Genomic DNA, 19752 nt, shown 5'->3' on the forward strand with positions numbered 1-19752 from the left:
TGATTTTTATTGGTTTTGATGAATATTATTTGATTATAAATATAAATGTTCTTCCTTAAATTTAGAAATAATGACAGATTTATAATATATAGTAAAATAGTATTTTGAAAATATTAGAAAAGAAATAAACTTCATTATTTGGACAATTTTATACATTATATGGGTGGACTAATGTGTTTGTATCACATTCCTCATAGAAGAGCCTTCTCTGGTTTCTTTTTTCATAACATTGAATCTCCAAGTAGTAGTACGGAGGATGGGAGTTATACTAATGGAATGATACGTATTATTGAAATAAGTAAAACATTAGTTTATTCCTGGTAAATAAATAACATGCGAGAGTAAGGGTTAGGTTTAGCATGCCCTCCGCTAGTACAGCGGTATGTCTCCGGATTACAATGCTAAAATCAGCGGTTCGATTCCCCTCGGTGGGCTGAGCAGATAACCCGATGTGGCTTTGCTATAAGAAAAATACAGGTTTAGAAAAGTAGTACGTGAACATATTGATGGAGAACAAACTACTCGTACAAGGATAGTTTTACTGCTTACCCCCACTCTACTTGTGAGCAACCACTTTTGACTGCAGACAGCGAAAAGTGACAAAGATGTGGGTCGTTGCTGGTTTCAGTTTTCGTATCTCCTCAATTTTATCTTCTAAACATATGATACCAGCGAAATTGATGTTAAAACGTATAGACAGTGTACCACAAAGGCAATTTAGGTTTTACTTTCTCAGGATCTCAAAAAACCCAAGGCACGTTACATGATTACGTTAAAAAGTTATTTGTTTGAGAAATTAACAAAAGAATATGTAGGTACACGTTCCCTTGTATTTTAGTATGGTTTTGTTGGCTCTTAGCTGTAAAATATACGTATTAATCAAATAATATGAGACTGAGAAGAGTAACCAAAGACGTTATGTTAACTTTTAATGTTCGTTTTGTTGGTGATGAAGATGCAAACAAGCAATACGATACAAAAAACATCTTGCCGGAAGTGACAGTGGAATGATACGTATTTTTGAAATAAGTAAAACGTTAGTTTATTCCGGGTAAATAAATAACATGCGAGACAAACGGAGAAAGCTACATGCTCAATATTACAACATGGTATTAATATAGTTAAAATATATTGTAAACATTCAGAAACATGTTCAGGTGGCTGATCAAACATTACTGATAAAGGAGCAAATAAAACTTCACCAATACGTGCCTCGTGCTATCCATCCATCTTTCAATAATAACTAATATATCTGAAATATCCAGCTTAAATTAGTTACAGGGTTTACATAAATATTATTCAAAGCAACATTTTAAGTAAACAATAACTAGAATTTTTGTTTGCTTGCAATTAAGCATAGTGATAAACAAGTGGCTATGAACGCTCTGCTAAACACAGGTATCGAAACACGGTTTCTAGCGTTGTTAGACCACGTTGGTAAGGTAGAATTACAGTGCTTACCATTAATGAAGGAAAAATAAAAATCCAATAACAGAAGAGAAAAATAACGTAATTTGGGGTATTTAATATTTTTCTGATTTGTGTGTGTAACGTCAGATTTCTTTAAACAGTTATGAGAAACAGTGATAATGACAGCGACTTACTAATAGATGAATACAACTAATTTTGTTCGTTTTGGGATTATTGTTGTCAAAACCAAAGCTATATTGTAGGTTATTGTCAACAGTGTAAGTTGCACTGATGATCTTACAGTAAAGTCAAAATTGAATACATTATATTAAATGAGATAACTTTGTAATTCAAGTTTTGGTACTACGTGTATTTTGAAGTTGTTCTTTAAAGACTCGTTTTACCAAGAAGTTCAGAGATACTAAGAAGATAAAAGAAAACCAAATACCAGCGACGTAATCAACCATACAACATATAAATCATATTCTTTTCTTAAAAAAGAATCACCTCATGGAACATAAATAATTATCAACTAATACTTCTAATTATTAAATGAACTATTACTTTATTTGTACTCGAGGGCTCATATTTAATGAAATACCTCACGTTACATTTTAAATGGATAATGTGAAGTACTGAGCTTTAAATATCACAACGACACAGTAAACGTGTATAATACTGAATAGTAAAAGATAAAGGGAATTTATTTATTGCAAAGTCTTGGGATTTGAACGGAACTCTTATAACGCACACTTGATCCCAAAGTGAGGTTAGGGATTGCTATTTTTTTGGCCCAAGATATAAGTAATAAATTGATTTTCTATAGATTCTTAACTGTAAACGACAACATCAAAGTTTTAGTACCTTATCTAAAAAGAACTAAAAAGTTGAAACTTTTCGTTTGGGTATGGAAATGATAAATATCTTTTATACTTAGATTCTTAACTGTAAATGACAACATAAAATTTTTAGTACTTTATCTAAAAATAATCTAAGTATAAGAGATATTTATCGTTTCCATACCCAAACGAAAAGTTGAAACTTTGTTTCTCATTAACCAACAAAACAGAAAACGAGGTGTGTTCAAAAAATACGCGGACTGGTTGAATTGCGCTGCTCCAGTTGGTTCCAGGGGAATTCGCTTGGTGTCGCTAGGTTCGCACAAATCAGCTGATGACGATGCCATTTTCCGATTGCAGATATCTTCATTTGTGTATTAGCTACGCGGTTTTAAGTGAAGTGCGATTTTTTCTTTTGGCGGATTTCAGAATGAATGATCTGAAGGAGCAACGACTTGCTGTGAAATTTTGTGTTAAACTTGGAAATTCTGCGACTGAAACTTTTGCTATGCTTAACACATAGAACAGACACTTTATTGAAAGAAGCGACAGGTATATATTCACACTCAATCTTTACGAAATACATACTATTTCTAAACGAAATATCGTGACAATCTACTACATTTATTATTAAAAGTAGATACCGGGAATTATTGGTGATTTTGAGTGAAGTTATTTTTTGTGTTGTGTGTAAAACAGTGACGTGTAACAAAAATCTGTTTGGATAATACATTGTGTTTGTAAGTGACAAAAATAAAATAAAACACATAGTTGTCAGCGAGTGCCACTGAAACTGTATTTGTTTTCTGTTGTTCTTCGCTTATCATACAGTGTCGACCCATCCAAGATTATTTGACCATCAGAAAGTTTTTGTCCCATGATGTTCAATAGAATAACAAAAAATATAGTCATGCAAATAACTATGAAATAATTTGTTTTCGATTAAATGGATTGTGAATAATAGTTATAATGAGCTGGTTCCAAAAGTAAAGTATGTCAGACTGTAGCTCTGTGCAGATGAGAAACTAGGGCAGGGAGAGATAAGTAAATGGAAAAATAAAAATGGAAACGAAAATCTTTCTTAAAGATAAGAAAGTTATTGTTGATGTCATAGGTGATTATTTAGCATGGCATGTAATTACTGTAAATACGATAATCTGTATGGTGAACATACTGAGAAGAATTAAATTATGCTGTCATCACGAAGCAGAAGTGGATGATAGATCAAGGGAAAATATAAAACCAGTGTCTAAATTAAACACCCAGCATTAACGAGCGAGATGGCACAGGTGAAGTGTTGTGGCTTAGTTAGTTAAATTGCGTGTTCTAGTAAAGAAGAAACCGTGGGTTCGAATCTTTCTCGTGCTTTTTGAGTAGATCTTTGAAATACTAAATTATAAACACCTTACATTCTGTTAATTTTAATTTTGATCAACTACACTACGAACAATAGTCTCACAAAATATGTTTTGAAAAACATATATATATATGTTATATAATTAATAAATGAGTGTAATTAACATACTAAATGCTTATCTCAGTATGCTGTAATCTAACAATATCTTGAGAGAGTAGCAGGTTGAGCGTTACAGCTCCTACGTGACGATTGATGTACATACGGTTTTGGATATTAATTACGAATTTGTTCCGTGGTGTTTTTAAAGCAGTGCTCAACAGTAAAAAAAAATTAATGAAGGTTTTAGTGTGAATTTTAAATGTGAAGGAAGAAATAGAATATGAATTTCACGTTAATTTATTTGCAAAACAGTGAATGAATTAAAATGACATTTAATTATAATTATGATAATTAATAATTACTACTATAGTAATGATGATAATAAATAATAGTAGCAATTGTTATAATGGTTTATTTGTTTGTTTTTTGGAATTTCGCGCAAAGCTATATGAGGGCTATCTGCGCTAGCCGTCTTTAATTTTGCAGTGTAAGACTAGAGGGAATTCAGATAGTCACTATCACCCACCGCCAGCTCTTTGGCTACTCTTTACCAACGAATAGTGGGATTGATCGTTACTTTATAACGCCCCACGGCTTAAAGGGCGAACATGTCTGGTGCGACGGGGATTCGCACCCGCGACCCTCAGATTACGAGTCGAACGCCTTAACCCACCTGGCCATGCCCGGTCTGTTATTTTGGTTTGTTTGTTTGTTTGTTTTGGAATTTCGCACAAAGCTACTCGAGGGCTATCTGTGCTAGCCGTCCCTAATTTAGCAGTGTAAGACTAGAGGGAAGGCAGCTAGTCATCACCACCCACCGCCAACTCTTGGGCTACTCTTTTACCAACGAATAGTGGGATTGACCGTCACATTATACACCCCACGGCTGGGAGGGCGAACATGTCTGGCACGACGGGCGCGAACCCGCGACCCTCGGATTACGAGTCGCACGCCTTACGCGCTAGGCCATGCCGGGCCATTATTTTGGTAAGAGTGATAATGATAACTCCCGAAATATTTATCAAAAATTATATATTCACAAATAACATAAATTATCTTATTGGTAACTTATCACAAGATGCTCTGAAATGCAATTTTCTGCCCCTTAGGGGCACGAGGGTATGCCCACAGACTGATAACGCTAAAAGCCGTATTTAGGTACCCGTGGTGGGGAGAGGGCAAATATCCAATTGTGTAACTTCAGGCTCAGCTTCGAACAAACAAGCAATCAGTTTCCAGCAATACAAATATTTGGTCTATTAACTGTTTAGCCCCACCAGGTTGTATTCAATAGAGAGATCTGTTTCTAATCAAATATTTTGTAGTGGTTTTTTTCCTATCAAATTCTGAATTCGTAAAAAAATGGTAGAAATTTAGAATATCGACAATACTTCACTTTTCTCTGTCTACGTTTAAAACAAATAAAAGTACATAAAGACTCTTTTTAGTGCTATATTAAACTTTTTGTCATTCTTTTTCGCTGAAACCAGTGAATGAATATTTGCTAGATTTTATATTAAGAATTATGCTACTTTAAAACCCATAAACATAATAACTCTTGATAGTAAAGTGAGACGATAATAAAGTGTGTTCAATAAAACAAACACGTAGTTTAATTTTCAAACGCGATCAGTTTGTTTTCACAAATTCGGCCTTTTATCTGTTGTACATTTCAGAGTTTGTAACTGAAATTCTAAAACCAAAATTCCTATCTTTCACAAATATTCCAAACTACCGTGTTGTGTAATATACTTAGACAGGTAGACGATGCAAGTTATCCCCAACAACATAAGCACACTACCGCTGTCTGTCGACTCTGTTTCTCTTATATCATTGAGCATCAGTTCCATGATTGTATCACATGTTCGAAGCTCCTAATGGACACTGTCAATATACAAATGGCTAGTAACAAATTTCAAGGTAATCCTGTATGCCATACGCAAAAGACATATATTCCATTAATAGCAAAACCAAGTGACATAAAAAGTAACTTTGGACCATAAAGATGACCTGAAAGAAATTCTTTCAGGGAACTGGTTAAAGATACACCAGGAATGTATTACCATTACTCAGTTAAACATACAACATTAGTTCCATTCTGCTTTTGCTATTCATTGTGATTATATTATACATTGAAATGAAATAGTATGAGATGTTTAGATAAATATCTAACAAGAACTCATAAAACAATGTAAGTTGAATGACCAATCATTTGTTTTAAAAATGGCAGAAAAAGTGATTCTTGATTTTCATAAAACTCAAATAACAGGGAATGATTTTAACTACCTTGTAAAACTGTTTTATATCTTGTCATATTAAAATATTTATAATGTATCTGTATTCACTGTATACCATGCCAACTAGGTCACTTTTAATGGTTAAAGATCATTAAACTGGCTGCATCACAAATCCTTAAAGTGGAATTGAAGGAGGCATAACTGTGGACATTCTCAGGATGTTCAGTGAGATATAGCCAAATTACAGTGGTCGAATACTCTGTATTTGATAGCATAAAGAATTCGCGTATAGAAACAGCGGGGAATAGTAATTTTCTTTCTGAAAACCTGAAACCTTACTTCATTCACATATGATCTTCCAACGAAAATAACTGAAACTTTCAGACAAGTGTAAACTTAAAAACGTGTAAATATTGGAGACGTTCAATAAAATGTAATTCACTTTTATATTTCTAAATGGTTGCAAGCATTATCACAGTCAAATATTATGCGATATTCAGTTGCATTGAAAGAAATCTTGGACACATAAAAATTCTTCTTTGAATAGCTGAGGATTGGTTTGACCTGCACACAAAAAAATTCACATGATAAGCAGTTCAAACACATTTATCCGGCATGACCAGGTGGGTTAAGGCGTTCGACTCGTAATCAGAGGGTCGCGGGTTCGAATCCCCGTCGCACCAAACAAGCTTGTACTTTCATCCGTAGGGGCGTTATAATGTGACGGTTAGTCTCACTCTTCGTTGGTAAAAGAATAGCCCGACAGTTAGCGATGGATGGTGATAACTAACTGCCATCCGTGTGGTCTTATACTTTGCTGAATTAGAGACGGCTAATGCAGACAGCTTTCGTGTAGCTTTGAGCGAAATGCAAAACAAACAAGCATTAACTGTAAATATTCTTAATGATTCGGGGGAAAAAAGTGGTCTACATGGTCCAGAAGTTCGCTGAGAAGTGATCATCGTTTCTGCATCATGTGACAACAAGTTACTTAAAGGTTTAAATTAACGCTGAAGAACTGCTATAATATAATGAATTTTATAAACTGTCTGACAACACAAAAAGCAAGTGAAAAATATTTTATTCATATTTTTTAATAATTTTCCATATTCTGTATAAAGTGTTAGTAATTAATATAGGACAAGTGTGCGAATAAGTTTGGTCTTCACGTCCGATTCGTCTTTCAAGAAATTGAGATTTTTTACTGTTGACTGCGATTCTGAAATAAATGAAATTCCTGACTTAAAAAAAGTGACAATCAAAAACAATAATGTAATCATAAATAACATTTGTCAAACACCACGATAAACTTTGAAAAAGTAAAACAACGAAATAGAATGTTTTATTTCGTTAGACGAATCAGTCAGTAGGTGAGAGGTTAAAAATATAAAATAAAGTCCTCGACCTTGTTATTCAAAAATAAATACGATAAACAATTTACTTTATACAATATAGTTTCAATAAAAATATTAAACTTTGGTTTGAGTTTTATAAATAATTTTTCCAGAGTCAACTAAAAACACTGTAGAATGGAAATACGCGTCCCGGCTAGTACAGCGGTATGTCTCTGGATTTACAACGCTAAAATCAGGGGTTCGATTCTCTTTGGTGAACTCAGCAGACAGCGCGATGTGGCTTTGATATAAGAAACACACAATTTTCTACATTTTAACTGATTGGTTATTTTCAGTGTTAAACATCTTTCATAATCCTTAAGAAAACAGATGACATTCTAAAATAAGAACATGTTAAATACCGCAAGTGATGGTTTTTACTTTTCTGTTTAGATTATTTTATTATAACTTTGTTTGTTTCTAGAAAAATGCTACATTGGACTATCTGTTGTATCAATAGCGGTGAATCGAACCCCATTATAAGCGCTGTAAGTTACTAAACTTAATGTAGTCTCACCAGAGGACTCATTATAACTTGATCAATGAAAGGCATTGTACATCTGTTATACTCGTGGTTAATGTGTAATTTGATTATTAAGTTTAAAACATTTGAGTAATCAAATCCAATATATTTTCGTTTTATCAAAATATCTACCAATTATATGAATAACTTCATCTAATAATGAAATTTATAATTAAAAGGTACATGATAACTTAAATCCTCAACAATTATAAATTAAACATTTTGCACAATTTCATCTGATGCCTTCAACAGAATTAGATTGAACTTACCGGTTGGGAACACAGGATCAATTTCAAATTGATAAGCTTTCCAATGCACGATTCATTCTAAAAGGAGAAACACAACATTAATAACGAGACATTCATGAGCGAGTTTTTTATTGCATAAAAACTATTTAGGTTTTCATAAACATCTACATAAGGAATAAATTTCAAACAAAACAACACGAGATGATTAAAAGTACTAGTTATTAAAGTTAATATAAACTAGAAATGATCTTTTATGAAAATAACTGTCTGATTTAGGCTATTCAAATATATATTTGTTTCTCATAGTCTTAAAGACATTTATTGATGTTTTCCCAGTATCTAATAAGTAATCAAATATGTTTTATAAATAGTTCAAACGGAATCCATGATAAAATGATATTTAATTTTTTATGCCATTCAAAGTCAACTTTTTTTTTTTTACAAATATCAGAATACTGCTTAGAAGGAAGACAAAACATTATAACATTGTAACATCGAGACGTGTATCAATTTTCGATTTTTAATATTAAGACATTCTGTTTTAAACATTTATACTTTTAAAAGCAAATTTTATATAATTTATAAAAATAGCCAAAAATTAGATGTTAGCATTAATGTCAGAAAGTAAAAAAAATGATTTCCTTTAACTTGTACACGGATGTCATAAAATAATGTACCCTGCAATTAACAATGAATAATTTAACAAATAGCTTTATTTAAAATAGGTTACAGCACATTGACATTCAGAAATAAGATCTACTAGTAGTAGACTTTGAAAATGTCATGTATGAGAAAAATAAATTTAAGAGGCAAATTCTTTAACCATTATTTTAAAAAGTATTTTTGAAAGGGATTTAACTTTTTTGACGTTTTTCCAACCTCAATAAACGTGATTCGTTAGGATAAATTTATTCTTCATCTTACGAACCTGGAAATATTTATTTATCCTGATAAAATCATTAATAGAATATTATCTATGAGAAATATCATAAGTAAATCAAGAAAAATATCTACTTACCACAGCTTCTATCACAGCTTCTGCAGTATCTCTAGTCTGTAAAAAAGGAGAAAAAACAAAACAAAAAACAGTATGTTCTTGATAGAATAAAACTTTTTTCGTGTAAAGTGTATCTTTTCATTCATAGCTTTCCTCTAAACAAGTTCTTTATATAGATCTCATAAGAAATTCTTGCTTTGGAGAATTTGATTTTAGTATCTGTTTAATGTCTTCTTTAAATTATAAAAATGCTCAAAGAGCACAAGTGAAATAGGTGAAAAATATGGAGGAATAACTTTTTCAAAACATGTATATGCAAATCAATGTTTATTCACATTCTCAAAAGATAGACCAAATAGCTGTTACTACTTTATCTGTTTGTTTGGTGTACCGTACTCTTAGTTGTTGCTTGTCAAGTAAATAAAATAAATACAACCTATAAAAAATTTATAAATTCATAAATATTCAAATTCTTATATCAACTACGTTACCAGATAGCGTTTCCTTTAACTCTAAATCGTGAGACATTGTAAAAATCAGAATGAAACGATCTGTGCACTTTCATTTGTATATTTATATAGATGTAACGACAACTTGCTAATGATCTCTTAACGAATAGATACCCTAATCATTTGTCATTTATTTTCAATTTATCACAAACATAATACCTATTCATATTTACAAAACTTATCTCTATTCAAAGCATACATAATTATCCTTCTATAAATTTAATATACTCTACAATTCAGCTGCAATGTCTTAAAAGTGAACGCTTATTCTTAAGAAAAGAATAAAACCGTATTTCCTCATTCATGTGAGGGTCTACTTTTGCTAACAATACATCAAATATAAATAACATTATAAATAATAAATTAACAGTATCTGAAAACTGTGGAATATATTTTTATTTTGACACACCTTCATTCTATTTGTTTTAAAGATGAAATATTGAATACAAATGTATGAGTTTTCTTATAGCAATGGGGCTATCCATTGAGTCCCCAAGGGGAACAAAACCACTGATTTTGGCGTTGTATATTCGAAGACGAGCTGACGATTTAGTTATAAATATATAAATCGTGTTAGACGAGTAAAGAGCAGACAGATAAAGACAAAGTCGAGAAGCTACGTTTGGTATGTTTCGAATTTCACACAAAGCTACACGAGGGCTATCTGCGCTAGCCGTCACTAATTTGGCAGTGTAAGACTAGAGGGAAGACAAATAGTCATCACCAATTCTTGGGCTACTATTTTACCAGCGAATAGTGGAAATCACTGACACATTACAACACCCCTACGGCTGAAATGGCAAGCTTTTTGGACTACGTGTTGAGTATCTCAACCACCTGGCCATGTTCGGCCGTTACGCTAAATAAAATAATGTAGAAGATACATTTGGACAGACAAGGCCTAACTGTTGATATATATCAGAGCGATATTAACGATGTTGAAAGAGATAAAACGAATAGTGTATTTTGTCAAAGAGATTTCTAAAGTAATGTAACCTGCCTGTCGACAGAAATTAGACAATTACTGAAAGACTGCCACATTACGAAAGAAGGAGCAGACAATTTTGGAAGTAAAGAATGGTAACTCGATGAAACGTAACTGAACTGTGCTCAGTTGGGTGACAGGAAGAGAGAAAAAGCACGACTTGTGAACTCCCCCACGGTTTAAAGGGCGACCCTCAAATTAAGAGTAAAAGAGCTTAACCACCTGGCCGTGACTGACCTAGAGAAGACTGAACAGTGTCTATAATATGCCTCTGATCATCTATAGTGTAAAGAATTTGTTCTACGCACGTTTAACTAGTTCCTAATATATATATTATTTTTTAAAGTAGTTAATTGAGTGCTGTTTCTATTTCATCAAATCAGAGACATCTACTTTAAAAGAATCCTTATCCCAACAGTAACACACAGAATATATTGTAACTGAATATATCTATATATAATACAAAAAGTAAACTTCCTAATATATGGCGGCCCTGCCTCGATCATATAGTAGTAAACGGCGAGAGAAGAGAGTGCGAATGACATAAGTAGGCACACACAGTTCTAGTAGTAACGAAAATAGTGCAGAGAATACAGCTGCTCTATAACATCATGCGAACAGATTTGGATAAAAAGAACAAAACAATGAAATAAGAAAAAGGAGAGGCTGGAAATAAGGAGGATGGAAGAACAAGTTAAATACATTGTGTAATTGTAAAGTTGAAATGGAATTATACTTACTATTTCAGGCCTCTGACCGCATGTGGACTGATCTCCTAGATGTGTCAGCTATACAGTAAAAAAAAAACGTAAAATAAATCAGCGTAAGTATGTCTTATGTATTCATGACATTGTCCTTTTATCACTAAACTTACTTCTTACATTGCCTTTGTATATAACACTTTTACAAAGGCTTTGATAAGCCACTCTCCGGACGACTTATTTCGTAAAACAATATAATCTAAATACTGTGAACTGTTAATTTTGTGAAACACTTGCAATTACAAATCAAGTACACATTGCATTATTCCTCAAGTAAATCTGCATATTTTTATAAATTTATTTATCTTTTAGCACATATTTAAAGGCTACATACTACATTACAGACAATATTTGAGATTTTTATGAAAAAAAACTTCACATTTTAATTTGAACAATAAAACAATTTTTTGTATTTAAAAAGCCAGTATAGTAATCGAGTGAATTCGACATAAGTACAGATTTATAATAATAATTGCATTAATCGTCCACCTATCTAATAAAAGAAACATTCACAATTATATTTATCTTTTAGTTAAAATAAAAAAAAAGTTGTGTGCATTTACTTTACTTTTAGTTTTACAGTAGGTGGAAGTGATCCTGGTGATTAAACAAATAGTTCAGTATGTTAAACATTGAAAATTCTTTTGAAACTATTCAAAAGTGATTGAGTTTCGAGTATCTTATTTGAAATTCATTGCACGTTTTGTGTGCTAACTCTTTATCATGGACCATGGATCCACAGTTTACTGATGAAATATATAACTTCTTTTTTGTTTTTAAATATATCCATTAATACATTTATTACATTGACGTTCAATATATTCCAATTAAATCCATTAGTGGCGACACCTAGCACGATCTTTTAGACACTGTAACTATACTGCTTGGGTTTTATATGAATCTCATGCGCAACTACACGAGTGAGAAAGTTAACTCTAAACCATGACATATTTCTCAGCAACGGACGGCTTCCACCTTTAATTCAATGGAATCATTTCCTTATCCTGCTATTTAAACTTATAATTACTGACTATATTCTCCTTTATCTACAAACAAATAATAAATACTCCAGTTTAAAATCACCCAACACCCCTTATCCTAAGCCTCTTTCAACTTAATATATTTCCAACACTCACACAATATCTGTATGCCACACTTTTACTGTATTTTAAAACAACGACGAAAACACAAAAGTCTTTACTTATTTCCTTATGATAAAGAATACAAATTATTTTTGTGCTGTGTACCACTGTCGTCCAGCCAATACTCTCAAAATTTATACTGGAATGTTAAGACCATTTACCACCTAGTATAGAAAGTTAGTGTTGATGCTGCAAAACTTACTTCTTCAGGGAGACAGCCTATGATCTGGTGTTTCAGGTCGTCATCAACACAGTCTGAAGCGGCTGCAAAAAGAGATTTACTTCTATCGGTTATCTTTGCATATTATTAAAACAATCATTGGACTATGTCCAGTTATAATGGTATATTATTGGCTCTCATATTATCATATTAATATCTCAGAAGACTGCCATTTTGATCCATGAGCGATATACCTAGACCGTTCAATACTTCTGAGACATCCGATATCGATGTTACATGTTCACCTTTCGTACATAATTGCACAGTAGTATATTAAGGCTTAAAATTTATCATTGACAAAGTGACTTGCAGTGGATTGGCAGTAAGTTCATTGACTCAGGCTAGATCCACCGCGATGAAGAAGACACCGATAAGCCATTACAAAGATTTTCATAAAAACAATTCAATGATTTTCCTGGGAAATTAAGTGTTATTAGTGAAAGAGGAACAGTGTTTGGTAATTCAAAACAATATGATATAAAGAAAGCTTTATGTGAATACAGACATGTGTTTGATATTAACATATTCGATTTAATTTAAACAAAATTCAATCTCCTTCAAGAGATTATATCGAGATGCTTATAAAAAAACACAGACTCACCACAGATGACATTTCGGATAGAACGCATTATCATCATTACTCTTGGTGTTGGACCATATTGATTCGAACGTGGTGGTCTTGAAATTTTCGGTCTGTGACCGCTACCAATAACAGCGAAGGTCAAGACCAGGACAATAAGTGTGATCTTCATTGTTAAGAGATGAACACTTCTGTTTGATGTTGTACCACACTGTGAGGGCTGTATATATGTAGGAAAACCTTTGAACCAGTTTGGTCTGCATTTCCTACACTCTGCACCCTTATTGGACGACTTATGCCTGCATAATTGCTTCAGTGTTTAAACAGCTGGTAAAATTGTGCATTTGCCGGTTGAGAGAACAAAGTTGGAATTTGCATTTAAAATGTACTTCATAAATGAGTCATATATAAGCTGTTTAATTATCTTGGCTAACAGAAGACTGCTTAGACAGATGGTGTAGTAGGCGTGGTCTCACGATGCAGATATCTGTTATTTCATCTTTTCTTTTGGTTTCTAAATGCTTCGACATTTGTATCCATAACAAAATAATAATAAGTAGCTACTGAAATGGTTTATTTTACGAATATTTCCTGTATTTTATTATACAATTTTATGTGGATGCTGTTTCATTAAGTTTTTCATGCTGTACACGTAGATACTTTGATGCCGAATAAAGTGTTCTCTCTGGTTCATAACTAGTCAATGCCAATATCATAAACCAAGAAAAATTCGTTAGTATAAGTATTGTGAAACAATAAAAACGAATGTATTCGTACGCTGGATGGCAGAGGTCAAACATTTCATTTCCGATATAATAGTTGTGTATAAGTTATTCTAAAGTGGAAATTATTTACTGATAAAAAAGCCTTTCAAGCGACTTCGGTTGAACGCTGACACTCAACACGGCCAGGGATGTCTTACTTGTTAACATAATGTACTGCAAATCCCGGATCCAAGTATTGCTTCCCTTGTCTTCACCTGGTTCAGCCGGAAGCTTGAAGGCTTATGCTTCTAAAATTCGGGTTTTTATTTTCAGAGACAGACACAGAACTGATAGATCATTGTGTAAGACTGCATTGAAAACAACAAAAATAAAACAAAATAAACTACAAAATCGCATCAACCTACAGTAAAATATAAGAAAATACGATTAGATGTAAGCAATCATTGTTAATTCGCTCACCCGAGTAACGCAGCTCAGAAACTGATGTAAAAGGTATGTATAACATCAAGGAAACTTCATAAACTAAGGTATATCCGAGCATATTCATGATAACATTTTAATTGAGTCTCTAAATTATAATAAATAATTTGATGAAGATTGTAGAATTACTGAATTAGCTGAATATTTGATGTGAAAGCATTATTTTGTTGTGAAGATATTATATTAAAAATGTGTTATATTTTTAAATACTAGAAATAGAAGACCATTACATTAGTAAAAGTGCACAAAGAAGTAACCATTTCGTGACTAAAAACATGAAAGGAAGGTTTCAGAAAGGTAATGGAAAACCATAACAGTAAGCATGAAGGTGATGTGGTAATCATCAAGAAAAAAACACATAATTCAAAATAGCTCTTAAAGTTAATTGTAAATACCATTATCACCATATTATTTATAATCACAAAGTTATCTTCACTTGAAAATGTGTTCTTTATGTACGGTTTAACATAACGTGCCGACCATTTTGTAAAAATCAACTTAAATATGAGATATAAACAGCTATGTTTATCTCCCACAAAACGTTTTGCTAAGTTATATATATGTTTAATGTGTTTTTTTGGTAGTGCTCGCAATTATAATTTCGTTCAAGAAAGCTCAATGGCGAAGTGTGCTATGACAAAATACAGAAAGTTTTGAGGATTCAAATTGTGCACCATTAAATGTTGAACATTATTATTCAAAACATAAGAACCAAGGAGAATAATTATATGATATGATTTAATATTTCTTCTGAACCCTTTTCCTCAGTGCCTAACCGTTATGCTTATTGCTGAGATTTAAAATTGGGTTTCGTAAACGCGTTAGGTGGAGCACAGGAAGCCTACAGTGTAGCTTTGCTTTTAACAAAAATCATTCCAAAACGAACAAAATTAGTTTTATTCATGTATTAGTAAGTCGCTGTCATTATCAAAGTTTCTGACAATTCTTTAAAGAAATCTGACGTTATACAAATCAGAGAAATATGAAATACCCCAAACAACATTTTCTTCTCTTCTATTACTGGATTCTTATTTTATCTTCATTAATGGAAATCACTGTAATTATACTTTACCATCGTGATCTTCCAACGCTAGAAACCGTGTATTGATACTTGTGGGCAGCATAGCGTTCACAGCCAATTGTTTGTCACGATGCTTAATTGCAAGCAAACAAACAATTTTAATTATGTTTTTCTTAAAATGTTGCTTTAAATAATATTCATGTAAACCCTGTAAATAATTTAAGCTGGATATTTCAGATATATTAGTTATTATTGAAAGATGGATGGATAGCACGAGGCACGTATTGGTGAAGTTTTATTTGCTCGTTTATCAGTAATGTTTGATCAGTCACTTGAACATGTTTCTGATTGTTTACAATATATTTTAAGTAGGTTAATACCATGTAGTAATATTGAGCATATAGCTTTCTGTGTTTGTCTTGTATGTTTTATATTTACCCGGAATAAACTAACGTTTTACTTATTTCAAAAATACGTATCATTCCACTGTCACTTCCGGCAAGATGTTTTTTGTATCGTATTGCTTGTTTGCATCTTCATCACCAACAAAACGAACATTAAAAGTTAACATAACGTCTTAGGTTACTCTTCCCAGTCTCATATTATTTGATTAATACCTATATTTTACAGCTAATAGCCAATAAAACCATACTAAAACACAGGGGAACGTGTGCCAACATATTATTTTGTTAATTAGTCAAACAATTCACTTTTTAAAGTAATTGTGTAACGTGCCTTGGTTTTTTTGAGATCCTGAGGAAGTAAGACCTAAGTTGCTTTTGAGGAACACTCTCTATCCGTTTTAACATCAATTTCGCTGATATCATATGTTCAGAAGATAAAATTGAGGAGATATGGATACTGAAACCAGCAACGTCCCACATGTTTGTCACTTTTCGCTGTCTGCAGTCTCAAGTATGAAGGTGGTTGTTCACAAGTTGAGTAGGGGTAAGCAGTAAAACTATTCTTGAAGTTAGTATTCCATCAATATGATAACGTACTACCATACTAAACCTAACCCTTACTATTCGTGCAACTCCCATCCTCCGTCCGACGAGCTCCCCAGTGGCTCACAAGTATGTCTGCGAACTTTGAACGCTAAAAAGCGGGTTTAGATACCCGTGGTGGGCAGAGCACAGATAGGCCATTGTGTAACTTTGTGTTTTATTGAAAAACAACAACAACCGTCCTACGATGTTACTACTTGGATCTTCAATGGTTTGAAAAAAACAAAACAGAGGCGGCTCTTCTGTGAGGAATGTGATACAAATATATTTGTCCACCTATATAATGTATATAATTGTCCAAATAATGAAGTTTATTTCATTTTCAATAATTTTTAAGATACTATTTGACTATATATTATAATTGTGTCATTATTTCTAAATTTAAAGAAAACATTTATATTTATTAAAAATAATTTAAAATGTTTGATTAACGATTTTCATCAAAACCATTAAAAATCAGTCTATGTACGAATGTATTTATATTTAATATTAAAAACTGTATATTGCTATAAACTATCTAAGAAGCTGTAAGTATGTAATTCTCTATACGACATATGTTGGTACATTATTATTTGGAGAAATAAGTCCACGTGTTTAAAATAATTTCTTCTGTTATAAATATCATTATAATTATTAATTGCCTTAATAGTGTGCTTCAGTATATGATTTGGATATATTCTCAATCTGTAGAACTACAAGATAAATGTTACTAATATAATTACTTATTACTAGATTACTAATGGTAATTAAATCGTCAATATTTTTCAAGTTAAGGAAAATAATTCTGGATTTAATTTTATTTTTTAAAAAATTGATTTCGCATGAAGGATTTTCATCTACAACTAAAATTATAAAAAACTATTTTTGTTTAAATGCATCACAATCATATCCTTACCTTGAATAATGTACTCAGTAAACAATTGTCAGTTAAATTAACTTAATAAAAAAATAATTGAGACAAAACTTCCAAAACGTAGTGATTATTTTGTTCAAAAGCTCTGTCAACATGTGTGAAAAACACTGCAAGATGTAACTTTAAAAAAATAATAAATGTTAGTCAAATATTTATACAACTGTTTAACTTTCATTGGGAATCCAGCAATATTTTTAATGTACTGAAAATAATATTTACATGCTCAGTTACTCAACTTTACAGTGTTGAACCTCCTTCATGAAGTAAATGAATGGCAAGATACCTATTTCGTCTCCAACTGTTTCAACAACAATGGGCCTCCCAAAGAAAGATTTACACAGCTATTATTAGATGACAAAAATGCCATTCTCATATCCCTAAATATGTGTATGTGTGACTGTATGAGATACATCTGATACATTTCTTTTTTTAAACTTCAATCAAGAAAACATTCCCACATCCACATGTACAAATTGACATTTCCTTAGTCTTCCAAATTGTCATAAAATAATTTACAAATCCTAGCGAAAGGAAATTAGTATTTTTTACTACATTTTCCGAAAAGTAATTTAGTTTTGACTAGTTTGTATAAGTATCTGATATCCCTTATTCTTTAATGTAGATATGAGTCAATTCTCTTCATAGATTGCACTGTACTTTTTGAAAATAGTTCTGTATCTCTTTAAGACTAAATATCTGATATCTGTGAAATAACTGTCATGTTAGTATTTCAGTGTTTATTTAAATGGAAATCAAGAAATAATTTCACCAGAGCCACAAATAATAAGTGACACATACATAACTTAATGTTTAAGTATATGGTAAAAATAAATTATCAAGCCATTTAGCTTGCATTGTGAGGTTATATAAGTCACTTTTAGCACTGTATCATCAATAGAATTTACTCAAACTAACAAAATATTTTACATATGGTGTTTTAATTTACACAGAAACATACAGGTCATCATTGAAACATGAAAAATGAAGTAAATGCATAAAACAGATTATATTTCAAATGGCATTTGGAAGAAAATAACGTACTACAAGAAATTTAGCATAATATCACTACCGCCATTTAAAAACAATGATTATCTTTATGCTGTTTCAGGCATCACTTATCTTTTTTTGTTTACAGGCATACAAACACAGAATGATCATTGTGATTGACATGGCTACTAAAAAGTGGTATCTATTCAAGCACTTATAAGTGAAAGATATTATGTGCAAATGTATTAAGGGTAATAAATCAGTATTCAATTTCAGTGAAAAAGTTTAGGGAACAACACTTGGAATAAACTTTGAATATACAATAATCAGTTATTTAAAAATACTTTATATGCAATTATCCTTATTCCATTTCTTCTTCTACATGTATGTAAAATTCCTGTACATTGTGTGACTTAAATGACCCAGGCTGTAAATTGAAGGTTACTAAGCTACCACATAAGATTGCTCTATGTTCTTGTACATCACACATGTTGTAGGGTTAAACTGTGTAGAGTTTAGAACAACAATAAAATCTCTTGTTCATGAAATAACTTATTTTAATGTATGCACAAACTATGTCACAATCCAAATTAATCATACTGTTCACATACTGTTTCGGATTATCCTGTGGTAAAAAGAATTATATAATACTACTTTTGACCAAAAAGTAGTACCCCAGAGTTCATCCAGTGGAAGTTCCTAACCTCTAACCCCTGTATACATGTAAAACATTATATTATTTCATGTTACATAAGAACAGCTGTATACACTAATATTTAACTGTTGCTTTCATTATAAATATAACTGACACTCATTGTTGTACATTAAAAATCAGTCTGGTTGTGGAAAAGGCCAAAGCTATACAGTGAGCTATTTTTGCTCTGCCCACCAAGGGTATCAAAACTCAAATTGTATCATTGTAAGCCTGTAGGATGAGCACCAAGACAGTGGAAAAAATTTTATAAAGTATTGAACAAACACATATGAAAAGAAATCTAAAACGATCAGAAGGAATTTAACTTCCAAACATTTCAGTATACATGTGTCTCTTATAGTAAAATACAACATAGTAAAGCTAGTAAAATACAAATGACCACATTTTCCAGAATATATTTACATATAAGTTCTACATGTAAAATGACAGTAAGACAATACTGATTTATAACATACATTATAAATAAATGTGTACACCATTAAAATATTTATCCTGTCTTCTGATTAGAAAAAGTATGAAGAAATGAAAATGAATTTAATATGAAAAAGCTATAATTTAAGCTGAAAGTGCAATCTAGTCTATTCCTTTTGGTTATGCCTATTT

General features: G+C 31.8%; 1 protein-coding gene across 1 annotated transcript; it reads right to left on the reverse strand.

Annotated features, from left to right (window-relative positions):
- Positions 1-7006: 7006 nt before the first annotated feature.
- Positions 7007-13518, reverse strand: LOC143249949 (uncharacterized). Its single transcript, XM_076500580.1, has 6 exons — positions 13323-13518; positions 12704-12765; positions 11339-11386; positions 9126-9161; positions 8129-8185; positions 7007-7161 (listed from the first exon to the last, which is right to left on the reverse strand). Exons 1-6 carry the CDS (start codon positions 13471-13473, stop codon positions 7144-7146), a joined length of 372 nt encoding a protein of 123 aa, XP_076356695.1. The 5' UTR covers positions 13474-13518; the 3' UTR covers positions 7007-7143.
- Between the last annotated feature and the right edge of the window lie 6234 nt (positions 13519-19752).

Source organism: Tachypleus tridentatus, chromosome 1 (assembly GCF_004210375.1).
Source record: "Tachypleus tridentatus isolate NWPU-2018 chromosome 1, ASM421037v1, whole genome shotgun sequence".
Lineage (NCBI taxonomy): Eukaryota > Metazoa > Arthropoda > Merostomata > Xiphosura > Limulidae > Tachypleus > Tachypleus tridentatus.

What these genes read in the sequence shown, in the direction of transcription:
- LOC143249949 (XM_076500580.1), bottom strand. Translation starts at nt 13,473, where the DNA reads ATGAAGATCACACTTATTGTCCTGGTCTTGACCTTCGCTGTTATTGGT. An exon ending in TAGGCTGTCTCCCTGAAGAA is followed by an intron (nt 11,387 to 12,703) that starts GTAAGTTTTGCA and finishes TTTACTGTATAG; the next exon opens with CTGACACATCTAGGAGATCA. An exon ending in GCGGTCAGAGGCCTGAAATA is followed by an intron (nt 9,162 to 11,338) that starts GTAAGTATAATT and finishes CCTTTTTTACAG; the next exon opens with ACTAGAGATACTGCAGAAGC.